This window comes from Trichomycterus rosablanca, chromosome 7, assembly GCF_030014385.1.
Source record: "Trichomycterus rosablanca isolate fTriRos1 chromosome 7, fTriRos1.hap1, whole genome shotgun sequence".
NCBI lineage: Eukaryota > Metazoa > Chordata > Actinopteri > Siluriformes > Trichomycteridae > Trichomycterus > Trichomycterus rosablanca.
The window spans coordinates 7,686,920-7,700,062 of NC_085994.1; the positions used below are offsets into that span (position 1 = coordinate 7,686,920).

The window sequence follows — 13,143 nt, forward strand, 5'->3', positions numbered from 1 at the left end:
TTCATACTGTCCCAACTTTTTCTGATTTAAGGTTGTAGCTTAAGTTGAAAATTTTGAATTGTATAAATAAAACAATTAAGTTGATTAAATAAATTAAATAAATGTCTGTTGCAATTGTACATTGGATAGAATTAGTTCCAGATAAGTGTCATGAATCAGTCTCTGTTCTCCTAGAGAGTGCCTATGTGCCACGCACTCTCTCCGGGAGCACTCTCACTCTCCAGCCAACGCCCCTACTTTGATTGGTCTCTGGCTAATTACCCACAGCGTAAGAGGGCAACTTGAGAACATTCATTGAGGACTATTTTGGTTGGAGTTCCCGTTTGCGCCCGTTTGTTCCTGTTAGCTTCCATTTGTTCCTGTTAGCTCCCGTTAGCCCCTGTTAGCTCATGTCTGTTTACTACTGTCTGTCTGTTACTGCTCATGCCTTGTTTAGTCTTGTTTCTGTTTGTCATAGTCTAGTTCTTGTTTAGCTTAGGGTTTAGGTTCATGTTTCATGATTGTTTAGTTAGACTAGCATTGTGAGCTTAGGTCATGTTTTAGTGTCTTGTCTTATTCTATCCTGGTTTGATTCATCTCTGCATGTGTCCGCCACTCTTGTTCCGTCTAGCTCATGTTCGTTACAATAAGAATAAGATTAGTTCCAACATTATGTAGCCTTTGTATAATCCCCAGTGAAATACAGTTGATATCTAAATACTGTTTAAACTTACTGGCCTCTTAATTAGGAACACATACCCTGTACATTGTACAGATTAGATTTATTTCATGCATAATGTGTGTTAATCATCCTGTATTTTTATTTATTTATTTTATTTTATCAGTACAAACTTTCTGATCACAGGTCTCTGTATGCTTTCTATATTTGGTTGGATCACTAATTATCTCCCAGCATTAATAATGAGCTGGTTAACAATCCCAACAACACTGCTGTACCTAATACAGTCATACACAGTGTTAGTGTCATTTATGGCTGCTAATTGCACGTCAAACTGTCCTCATTGTTGTCAATGTCACGGTTTATAGAAGATGAGGGCTGCAGAAGCACGGTCCTAATACCCTAAGACTGCCCTCTTTATTATAATCAACACGCTAATGCTGATCATAATTAACCCTTGTGTGGAGTTTGGGTCTGTGGGACCCATTTTCAATAATTTCCAAAAGAAAAAGTTCACACTACACCTCCCCTACACATTTATATTACACACGTGGTGTTCAGGTCCACTGGACCCGCAGGTATAAAAGTGTGTCCCTTTACTCTGTCTAATACAACATGTCCTGCTGTGAGTATGTGTGTCTCTGTGTGTGAGAGTGAGAGACAGACAGAGTGCCAGACAGGCAGAGACAGACAGACAAATAGATAAAAACAGACATACAGACAGAGAAAGACAGAGAAACAGACAGACAGAAAAAAAACAGAGAGACAGGCAGAGACAGACAGGAAGGCGCCTGCCAGTCAGAGACAGACAGACAAACAGAGAGAGACAAACAAATACTGATACAGACAGAGAAATTACATTTACATTTTCATTTTCTGCATTTAGCAGACGCTTTTATCCAAAGCGACTTACACAGTGAGTGGAACACAATGAGCAATTGAGGGTTAAGGGCCTTGCTCAGGGACCCAACAGTGGCAACTTGGTGGTGGCGGGGCTTGAACCGGCAACCTTCTGTTTACTAGTCCAGTACCTTAACCATTGAGCTATCACTGGCCCCAACATTGCAAACATTGGCTGAGTAACAAAACTATGAACACCACACAAGGGTTAAATCTAAATGAATGTCTCTGTGTTTGTATTAGCATTGTACGTCATGACTTCTTTAAGACAACTGCTCTGGCATCCAGAATTTTCACAGCCATGAACCTGGAGTCTGAATCCTCTAAAGGTTTGTAGAGATAAAATGAGCAGAAATGAATAGTGTACAAAAAAAAGACTGAATAAAATGCAATGTAAAATTCTATCACCCTGTAGACCGGGATGGTTTCCCTCCATGTGTCCGTGTGTTTAAAGGCGCATCATACAATCTGCTCTCAGTCCGGCGGGAGAGTTATGGAAGAGGCACGAGCACAGATTTGCTTTTGCTTTTAACTTCTTCCAGCTCACAGATGGAGGCACTGACGACTTGGAAGCTGCTTCATTTAGCTGTTAAACTAGCGCCATGTCCGTCCTCTTTTGCTGTGGGTTCCACATTGGACACAGGGGGTGGCAACCCCACTAATTAAACCACTCGGGGAACAGCACAGAGTTTCTCTACTGTTTGAAAAGCCAGAATGCTTATTAGATTAATTGCTTATTTATTTATTAATTTATTAAAATATCTGCAAATGATAGATCAGTAATTAAGCAGGGATGATTAAGCACAGAATATGGAAATGAGCTATAAGCAGTTTACACCTCCATGGTGGACGTGACATTGCTCGCCTATAAACGAATACATATGCAAGTGTGTTTAACAATAACAACAAAAAGGCTGAAAATGTGTAAGATATGTTAGATTGACAAATATATACACCAGTTTCTACACTTACTGTCCATTTTATCAGCTCCACTTACCATATAGAAGCACTTTGAAGTTCTACAATTACTGACTGTAGTCCATCTGTTTCTCTACATACCTTTTTAGCCTGCTTTCACCCTGTTTTTCAATGGTCAGGACCCCCACAGGACCACTACAGAGTAGGTATTATTTGGGTGGTGGATCATTCTCAGCACAGCAGTGACACTGTCATGGTGTTAGTGTGTGTTGTGCTGGTATGAGTGGATCAGACACAGCAATGCTGCTGCAGTTTTTAAACACCTCACTGTCACTGCTGAACTGAAAATAATCCACCAACCAAAAATATCTAGCCAACAGTGCCCCGTAGGCAGCGTCCTGTGACCACTGATGAAGGTCTAGAAGATGACCAACTCAAACAGCAGCAATAGATGAGCGATCGTCTCTGATTTTACATCTACAAGGTGAACCAACTAGGTAGGAGTGTCTAATAGAGTGGACAGTGAGTGGACACAGTATTTAAAAACTCCAGCAGCGCTGCTGTGTCTGATCCACTCATACCAGGACAACACACACTAACACACCACCACCATGTCAGTGTTACTGCAGTGCTGAGAATGATCCACCACCTAAATAATACCTGCTCTGTGGTGGTCCTGTGGGGGTCCTGACCACTGAAGAACAGGGTGAAAGCAGTCTAAAAAAAAAGCATGCAGAGAAACATATGGACTGCAGTCAGTAATTGTACAACTACAAAGTGCTTCTATATGATAAGTGGAGCTGATTAAATGGACAGTGAGTGTAGAAACAATGAGGTAGTTTTAATGTTATGGCTGATCAGTGTATGTACAGTGTATCACAAAAGTGAGTACACCCCTCACATTTCTGCAGATATTTAAGTATATCTTTTCATGGGACAACACTGACAAAATGACACTTTGACACAATGAAAAGTAGTCTGTGTGCAGCTTATATAACAGTGTAAATTTATTCTTCCCTCAAAATAACTCAATATACAGCCATTAATGTCTAAACCACCGGCAACAAAAGTGAGTACACCCCTAAGAGACTACACCCCTAAATGTCCAAATTGAGCATTGCTTGTCATTTTCCCTCCAAAATGTCATGTGACTTGTTAGTGTTACTAGGTCTCAGGTGTGCATAGGGAGCAGGTGTGTTCAATTTAGTAGTACAGCTCTCACACTCTCTCATACTGGTCACTGAAAGTTCCAACATGGCACCTCATGGCAAAGAACTCTCTGAGGATCTTAAAAGACGAATTGTTGCGCTACATGAAGATGGCCAAGGCTACAAGAAGATTGCCAACACCCTGAAACTGAGCTGCAGCACAGTGGCCAAGATCATCCAGCGTTTTAAAAGAGCAGGGTCCACTCGGAACAGACCTCGTGTTGGTCGTCCAAAGAAGCTGAGTGCACGTGCTCAGCGTCACATCCAACTGCTGTCTTTGAAAGATAGGCGCAGGAGTGCTGTCAGCATTGCCGCAGAGATTGAAAAGGTGGGGGGTCAGCCTGTCAGTGCTCAGACCATACGCCGCACACTACATCAAATTGGTCTGCATGGCTGTCACCCCAGAAGGAAGCCTCTTCTGAAGTCTCTACACAAGAAAGCCCGCAAACAGTTTGCTGAAGACATGTCATCAAAGGACATGGATTACTGGAACCATGTCCTATGGTCTGATGAGACCAAGATTAATTTGATTGGTTCAGATGGTCTCAAGCATGTGTGGCGGCAATCAGGTGAGGAGTACAAAGATAAGTGTGTCATGCCTACAGTCAAGCATGGTGGTGGGAATGCCATGGTCTGGGGCTGCATGAGTGCAGCAGGTGTTGGGGAGTTACATTTCATTGAGGGACACATGAACTCCAATATGTACTGTGAAATACTGAAGCAGAGCATGATCCCCTCCCTCCGGAAACTGGGTCGCAGGGCAGTGTTCCAGCATGATAATGACCCCAAACACACCTCTAAGACGACCACTGCTTTATTGAAGAGGCTGAGGGTAAAGGTGATGGACTGGCCAAGCATGTCTCCAGACCTAAACCCAATAGAACATCTTTGGGGCATCCTCAAGCGGAAGGTGGAAGAGCGCGAAGTCTCGAATATCCGCCAGCTCCGTGATGTCGTCATGGAGGAGTGGAAAAGCATTCCAGTGGCAACCTGTGAAGCTCTGGTAAACTCCATGCCCAGGAGAGTTAAGGCAGTTCTGGGAAATAATGGTGGCCACACAAAATATTGACACTTCAGGAACTTTCACTAAGGGGTGTACTCACTTTTGTTGCCGGTGGTTTAGACATTAATGGCTGTATATTGAGTTATTTTGAGGGAAGAATAAATTTACACTGTTATATAAGCTGCACACAGACTACTTTTCATTGTGTCAAAGTGTCATTCTGTCAGTGTTGTCCCATGAAAAGATATACTTAAATATCTGCAGAAATGTGAGGGGTGTACTCACTTTTGTGATACACTGTATATATACTTATCTACTAATATGTAGAGCAAAATGATTGTAGACTGGTGTACTTATTAGCTTGTAATAGTGGAGGCATTAGATGAATGTTGTTCTATACTTTATGATGTTAGTGCCAGGGGACTCGATTTAAAACATTTTAAACATAAAGGAAACTTTTAGACATACTCCATACGTGCTATACGAGCACTTTCACAGGAAAAGCACTGACAATTTGTAAAGTAACGATGCTTGATTTCCCAGAAGGGCAGTAAATAATAAAGAGGTAATGGTGGGTATAAATTCAAGGGCAGGTTGGCTAGACAGGCGGCTCTGGAGGACACCGGGGAACAAAAAAAAAAAAACGTTAGCTACATAATACCCCCCGATGGCATTCGAATTTAGCGAGAAAGGACTGTCTATGGACTGGCATGGGCTGTGTTCGGCTTGACAGGACACATGGTCATGCACAGCTGAAACGATAACATAGTTTTTCCATAACAAGACTGTAATGTTTACAACACGATGTTGACTTTATTGTAATTAGATTTGTGCTTTTTTGGAAATTATCAGTGTATAGTTTACACCTCTGCGGTTAGTTAATTCCTGTTTGGATTGCTTTGGATTTTGCATTGGCAGTTGCCTTTGTCCTGTTGGTTTGCTCCTGTTAGTTTGTACCTGTTAGTTAATTCCTGTTAGTTTGTACCTGTTAGTTTGTACCTGTTAGTTAATTCCTGTTAGTTTGTACCTGTTAGTTTGTACCTGTTAGTTAATTCCTGTTAGTTTGTAACTGTTAGTTTGTACCTGTTAGTTTGTACCTGTTAATTAATTCCTGTTAGTTTGTACCTGTTAGTTAATTCCTGTTAGTTTGTATCTGTTAGTTTGTACCTGTTAGTTAATTTCTGTTAGTTTGTATCTGTTAGTTTGTACCTGTTAGTTAATTTCTGTTAGTTTGTATCTGTTAGTTTGTACCTGTTAGTTAATTTCTGTTAGTTTGTATCTGTTAGTTTGTACCTGTTAGTTAATTCCTGTTAGTTTGTACGTTAGTTAATTCCTGTTAGTTTGTATCTGTTAGTTTGTACCTGTTAGTTAATTCCTGTTAGTTTGTACGTTAGTTAATTCCTGTTAGTTTGTATCTGTTAGTTTGTACCTGTTAGTTAATTCCTGTTAGTTTGTATCTGTTAGTTTGTACCTGTTAGTTAATTTCTGTTAGTTTGTATCTGTTAGTTTGTACCTGTTAGTTAATTCCTGTTAGTTTGTACCTGTTGGTTTGCTCCTGTTTGTTAGTCTAAATTCCTGTTGAGCTTTAGCATTCTTAGCTTAGGGTCTAGTGTAGTTTAGTTGGATTTAGCATTGTCTATGTGTGTGCATATAGATTAGCATTAACGCAGGTCTTGTGTTAGTTTGTCTTGTCTTGTTTAAATATGCCTTGTGAACCTTTGTCTTGTCTTGTGTTTTGTTATTATTAAACCTTATTAACCATGTCTGTGTGTGTGTCCGCCCCTCTTGTCCCGTCCTAGCCCAATTCGTTACAGGGAGATTTTGCATGTTTTGCTTATAATAAAATATATAATAAAAAATAAAAAAAGTAAAACTGTTAAATAAAACATTCCATTTTGATTTTAGAGGAATAACACATCTTAATAAATCTTTTGATTTAATGACAGTAAAACCAGGAGTAATGTGACTCACCCACAAATAAAAAGGCCAAATAGAAAGCTTATAGAAAGCATATATGTTGTGTCATTTTAAAGAAATAACTCATGACAGTTAGTAAAAATATCTTATTCTAGGTTTATTTTTACTAAGGGGTGTCATTAAGTGGGAGAAAGAAGGATAACCCCAGTGCCCAGGAAGCTAGAGTACCCTAGGGTTTAGAAAATCACCAAAAACAGAAAGAAAATGTTCAGATAGGGGGCATTACCATGTAATGGGATGCAAAACTTTCACTGGTTCACTTGTCAATTAATAAGGTCTGATTTCAGGGTGAGAATCATGTTTAAAAAGCCCACTGTCACTATGCACTTCATAATGCCCTCAATGGCATGAGACGTAAGTAAAAGAGTCATTGGCATTCTGTGGGCTGGCATATCTCGTGGCAGCCATGACAAAACACATGGCCATCCACAATCTGTTGTCTTTCTTCTGACCATCAACAATCTGTTTGCTGTCAACTTAAAAACAACAGTACTGCACAAGGTCGTGGTGGGTCGTATTCACTGGGCGAAAAGGAAATACAATGGACAGGTTGCCAGGGAGAAAATACAAACTCCACACATAAAGGACCCTAGCCATGCATTTAGGGAGTCAACAGCACTACCCACTGCACCATCGTGCCACCCCAAATTGTATCCATCACATTTAAAATGTAAAGACAAAATTTATTTGTCATACACCGATCAGCCATAACATTAAAACCACCTCCTTGTTTCTACACTCACTGTCCATTTTATCAGCTCCACTTACCATACAGAAGCACTTTGTAGTTGTACAATTACCGACTGTAGTCCATCTGTTTCTATGCATGCTTTTTTAATCCTGTTTTTACCCTGTTCTTCAATGGTCAGGACCCCCACAGGACCACCACAGAGTAGGTATTATTTAGGTGGTGGATCATTCTCAGCACTGCAGTGACACTGACATGGTGGTGGTGTGTTAGTGTGTGTTGTGCTGGTATGAGTGGATCAGACACAGCAGCGCTGATGGAGTTTTTAAACACCGTGTCCACTCACTGTCCACTCTATTAGACACTCCTACCTGGTTGGTCCACCTTGTAGATGTAAAGTCAGAGACGATCGCTCATCTATCACTGCTGTTTGAGTTGGTCATCTTTTAGACCTTCATCAGTGGTCACAGGACGCTGCCCATGGGGCGCTGTTGGCTGGATGTTTTTGGTTGGTGGACTATTCTTAGTCCAGCAGTGACAGTGAGGTGTTTAAAAACTCCATAAGGACTGCTCATACCAGAATAACACACACTAACACACCACCACCATTTCAGTGTTACCGCAGTGCTGAGAATGATCCACCACCTAAATAATACCTACTCTGTGGTGGTCCTGGGAGAGTCCTGACCATTGAAGAAGCATGATAGGGGGCTAACAAAGCATGCAGAGAAACAGATGGACTACAGTCAGTAATTGTAGAACTACAAAGTGATTCTATATGGTAAGTGGAGCTGATAAAATGGACAGTGAGTGTAGAAACAAGGAGGTGGTTTTAATGTTATGGCTGATCAGTGTATATGCAGATGTACAGTACAATGAAATTCTTTTTTTGTGTGCAGGGTTAGCCAGAGAGGGTTAAGGGCCTTGCTCAAGGGCCCAACAGTGGCTGCATGGCGGAGCAGCTGTTTGCATGCAACAACTGCATGAACTTAGTTAAATGTATCTTTACAATGTCTTCCTAAGACCTCATAAGACATTCCTTGGCGTCACCTTGCTTCCACCCCAGCTCCACTGCTCCGGTCCCATCTTTCTGACAGCTTTGATCCTGCGCTCAGCTTGCTTCCATCCAGCCGTGCTGGAATTAGTTTGATGTAGGACAGAGCGGGTGCACAGAAAGACGAGCTCTGCGAGATTCATATTTTATTTACCCCGGCTCTGAAACAGCGTTCCGGTCCTGCCATTACTCTCTGGCGGTGTCCCTTTTTCCCGTGTGTCATTAACTCAAATGCTAATGTTGCTCTCCGCTCGATGGTTTTTATGCTGGAGTGAACGAGCATATTTGTGCCTGCTGAATAGAAATGAGAGTTAAAATGAAATGTTATTTTCATCTTCACATGTGTTTTGTTTCTCACTCTCATAAACGCGGTCTTAATGCTTGTAATGTATAGTATTTAATTATGCAGAATCTGTACTCATTAGCTCTTCATTAGGTACACCTATCTGCTATGAATTATTTTATAAGCTGTACCTACCATATGGATGAACTATATGGGTATACAATTATTGACTGTAGCCCATCTGTTGTTTTGTACACTTTGTTACTCCCCTGTTCCCCATTGATTAATCTAATGGGACTCCATTCAACCACCACTGAACAGATTATGATGTGGTAGTGTGTTGTTCTGTTGTCAGTGTGTCAGTTATAGTGATGTTGTTGGGATTTTTAGTCCAATTTAAACTTACTGGCCTCTGTTAGCACTCATGTGTACAGCTGTTTTCTTTGTATTATTATGTATCGTGTATTATTGTTCTTGTATTTTTCTTTTTTCACCTCAGTGGACACTTTTTAAACACATGATGCTGTATATTTATATATTTTTGGTTATATCACTACTCTTCTTCAAGCGTATGTTTAAAAATCCCAACAACACTACTGCACCTGGTACACACTGATGCACCAGAACGACTCATATTAACATGTCATTACCATGGCAGTGTAACAAAGTGTACATACAGTACGTACACTACAGTCAGTAATTGTAAACCCACAAAGGTCGTCTGTATGCTAGGTGTAGCTTAAAAACTAATCAATAAATGCATGCAGCAGACAGATGCACTTAATAAGGTAAATCTATCCTAGTCAGAAATAAATAAGTAAAAATATTTAAAATTAAAATTAATTTTAATAAATATTTTTGATTTATTTGTATTTATATATTCATGAATATTATTATTATTATTATTATTTAATTATTATTATTGTTATTATTATTTATTTATGTATTTTATTTTACTTAATTATTATTATTATTATTATTTATTTTTATTTTATTCAATTATTATTATTATTATTATTATTATTATTATTTATTTTATTTTACTCAATTATTATTATTATTATTATTAATTTTTATTTTATTCAATTATTATTATTATTATTATTACTATTATTATTATTTATTTATTTTATTATTTTTTGTTTTATTTTATTCAATTATTATTATTATTATTATTATTTAGGTAGTGGTTAAGGTACTGGACTAGTAATAGAAAGTTCGCTGGTTCATGCCCCACCACTGCCAGGTTGCCACTGTTTGGCCCTTGAGCAAGGCCCTTAACCCTTAATTGCTTAGATTGTATGCGGTTACAACTGTAAGTTGCTTTGGATAAAAGCGTTTGCTAAATGCTATAAATGTAAAATGTAATTATTATTTATTTATTTCCTTTTTTTTTTTTTGCAGATATTCGAGGGATCCAGGACTTTCTGGACCGGTTGTCCCAGCAGGGGATGGATGTGTCTCTTCAGAAGGTGGATTCCAACATCAACATGATGATCACTGGAATGTTCCGCACCATGAGGGTTGAGGAGTTGCACCGGTACAGGGACACGCTTCGCCGAGCTGTCCTCTTCATGAGTCCTGCTAGTGCCAAGGCCTTCATTACAGAGGTACAACACACACACACACACACACACACACACACTTGATTACACAAACTGTGCATTGAACCTATTACCTCCTGCTTTCTGTTTAAAGCACATTCCACTTTAAAGCTGGTGTGTAATGGAGAATGTGACTTTACCCGTGAACTGTAATGTTACTTTGTACACATGACCAAGCTGAATTCTGAAATATGTTTTGCTTTAACTAAATGAAGTGAGCCATTATGATGCCAATCGAATGCTGATACAGTGGTACCTTGTAACTCAACGTCCTCTAAACTCAAAATCTTTCAAATCTTTGAAACTCAGTGCCCTTCATCGAGAAATGTGTACCTTTAAACTCAACAACAATGCTGCACCTGGTACACACTGATACACCAGAACTCCGCATATTAACATGTCATTACCATGGCAGGGTAACAAAGTGTACAGAGCTACAGTCAATCATTGTATACCCACAAAGGTCATCTGTATGCTTGGTGTAGCTTAAAAACGAATCAATAAATGCATGTGACTTTCCATGTGACTCTCCATGCGTGGGCCTCGCGTGCAAATCCACCACAGTATGAGCGAATAAGAAGGGGTTGGTGGACTGTGCACACGTCAGAGGGAGCGTGTCAGGCAAATAAACCCTCTCTGATGCGATCAGGGTTCCCAGTAGTGGAAGACTAATTGGCTTTGCTAAATTGGGCATAAAAAGGAAGAAAATGCATAAATAAAATATGTGGTATAATGAACGATGCAGGACCCAAAGATGCAGAGTTGAAATAATAACTTTTATTTCAATAAATAAGCACAAAATAAAGCAAAAAGGAACAAAAAACAACTCGGGCGAAGTGCCGAGTGAGCCACTGGCGCCGCGGGCAACTGAAAGGGAAAAAGTCCCAAGTCCGCGGTTCGGTTTCTCCTGAACTCACGGATCAGTTCAGGGTCCAGGATCTGGCGAGCCGGTACCCATGAACGCTCCTCGGGGCCGTAACCTTCCCAGTCCACCAGGTATTGGGTGCTACCCTGCACCTTCCTGCTATCCAGGAGGCGGCGGACCGTGAATGCAGGGGCACCCTGGATGATACGAGGGGCGGGAGGTTGGGGGGGGTTCTAGCTCCCTCGCACGCAAATGGGCGAAGCTGGGAGACGTGAAAGGTTGGGTGTGCCCGCATCCTGGGGGGCAACTCCAACCTGTATGTCACCGGATTTATCCGCTTGACTACCTTGAACGGGCCAATGTACCTGGGTGCCAGCTTGTGAGAGGCACCTTTGACGGGGAGGTCCCTCGTCGACAGGAGAACTCGTTGGCCCAGCCTGAATGTGAGAGCTGGCTGCCACTTGCGATCAGCAGTACGCTTCATGGAGCGTTGAGAGGCTAGAAGGGCCTGCCTTGCTCTTCGCCAAGCGGCATGGCAGTGGCGGATGTGGTGCTGCACAGTGGGAACCGCCACCTCATGTTTCTGATCAGGGAACAGGGGGAAGCCAAACTGTGCCTCAAACGGTGACATTCCGAGTGTGGCGTGGTGCAGGGTATTGTGGGCAAATTCAGCCCACAACAGTTTATCCGCCCAAGTGGCTGGATTACCTGCAGTGAGGCACCGAAGCATCTTGCCCAGATCTTGGATGACGCGCTCCGACTGCCCGTTGGACTCGGGGTGATACCCCGAGGATAAGCTTGCCGTTGCCCCTAGAAGTTGGCAAAAAGACCGCCAGGTCTGACTGCGGGCCCGACACAATATCGGATGGGACCCCATGTGCTCTCACCACATGTTGCAGTATAGCCTGGGCGGTCGCCATGGCAGACGGTAGCTTAGGCAGCGGAACGAACAGGCAAGATTTAGTGAACCGGTCTACAATCACCAGTACCACCGTGAATCCCCTGGATTTGGGCAAGCCCGTAACGAAATCCAGTGCCAGATGCGATCACGGTCTTGACGGTACTGGTAATGGATGGAGAAGTCCCCTAGGACGCTCTCTAGTGCTCTTGTTTGTAGCACAGACAGCACAGGCTCGGACAAAGTCCTTGACCTGATTCTCCATCCCCGGCCACCAAAACCTTCGGCGCAGTAATTCCAGGGTTTTCGAAACTCCTGGGTGAGCCGCAAACGGGGACGCGTGGACCCATTCCAACACCTGACGTCGGACTGAAGTCGGTACAAACAGCCGGTCAGGTGGACCTCCACCGGGGTCGGGTTCCACGGCTTGGGCGTCCCTGATCACTTTGGAAATGCCCCAAGTGATTGGGGCCGCTATCTGGCTTGGGGGAATGATCGGCTCAGGCTCGGTCTTTGGTCCGGTCGACTCACACTGCCTGGATAACGCATCAGGCTTGCCGTTCTTAGACCCTGGTCTATAAGACAGGGTGAAGTGGAAGCGACTAAAAAACAAAGACCATCGAGCCTGCCGAGAATTCATCCTCTTAGCCTGCTGGATAAACGACAAATTTTTGTGGTCTGTCCAGATCAGGAAGGGATGCTTTGCCCCCTCGAGCCAATGTTGCCACTCATCAAGCGCTAGCTTGATGGCCAAAAGCTCCTTATCTCCTACCGGGTAGTTACGCTCGGCAGGAGTGAGACGATGCGAAAAGAAAGCGCATGGGTGAAGCTTTTTTTCGGGACCCACTCTCTGGGACAACACTGCCCCAACTCCGACATCAGAGGCATCCACTTCTACAATGAAGGGTTCCTCTGGGTCGGGCAACTGCAAAACTGGAGCAGTGGTTAGGAGAGTTTTAAGCCTATTAAAGGCTTGCTGGGCCTGCATCGACCATTTAAACGGTCCTTTGCCTGTTAGGGCCGTCAAAGGAGCGGCGACCGTGCTAAAGTTCCGAATTAACCGCCTAAAAAAGTTTGCAAAGCCTAA

General features: G+C 42.2%; 1 protein-coding gene across 1 annotated transcript in view; it reads left to right on the forward strand.

Moving 5' to 3' along the window:
- Window positions 1-13,143, forward strand: part of grid2 (glutamate receptor, ionotropic, delta 2) — a 744,839-nt gene that overhangs the window by 460,555 nt on the left and 271,141 nt on the right. The window contains exon 4 of the mRNA XM_062998321.1: window positions 10,094-10,299. Within this exon, the coding sequence (XP_062854391.1) occupies window positions 10,094-10,299 (206 nt within the window). The remainder of the gene's footprint in view (window positions 1-10,093; window positions 10,300-13,143) is intronic.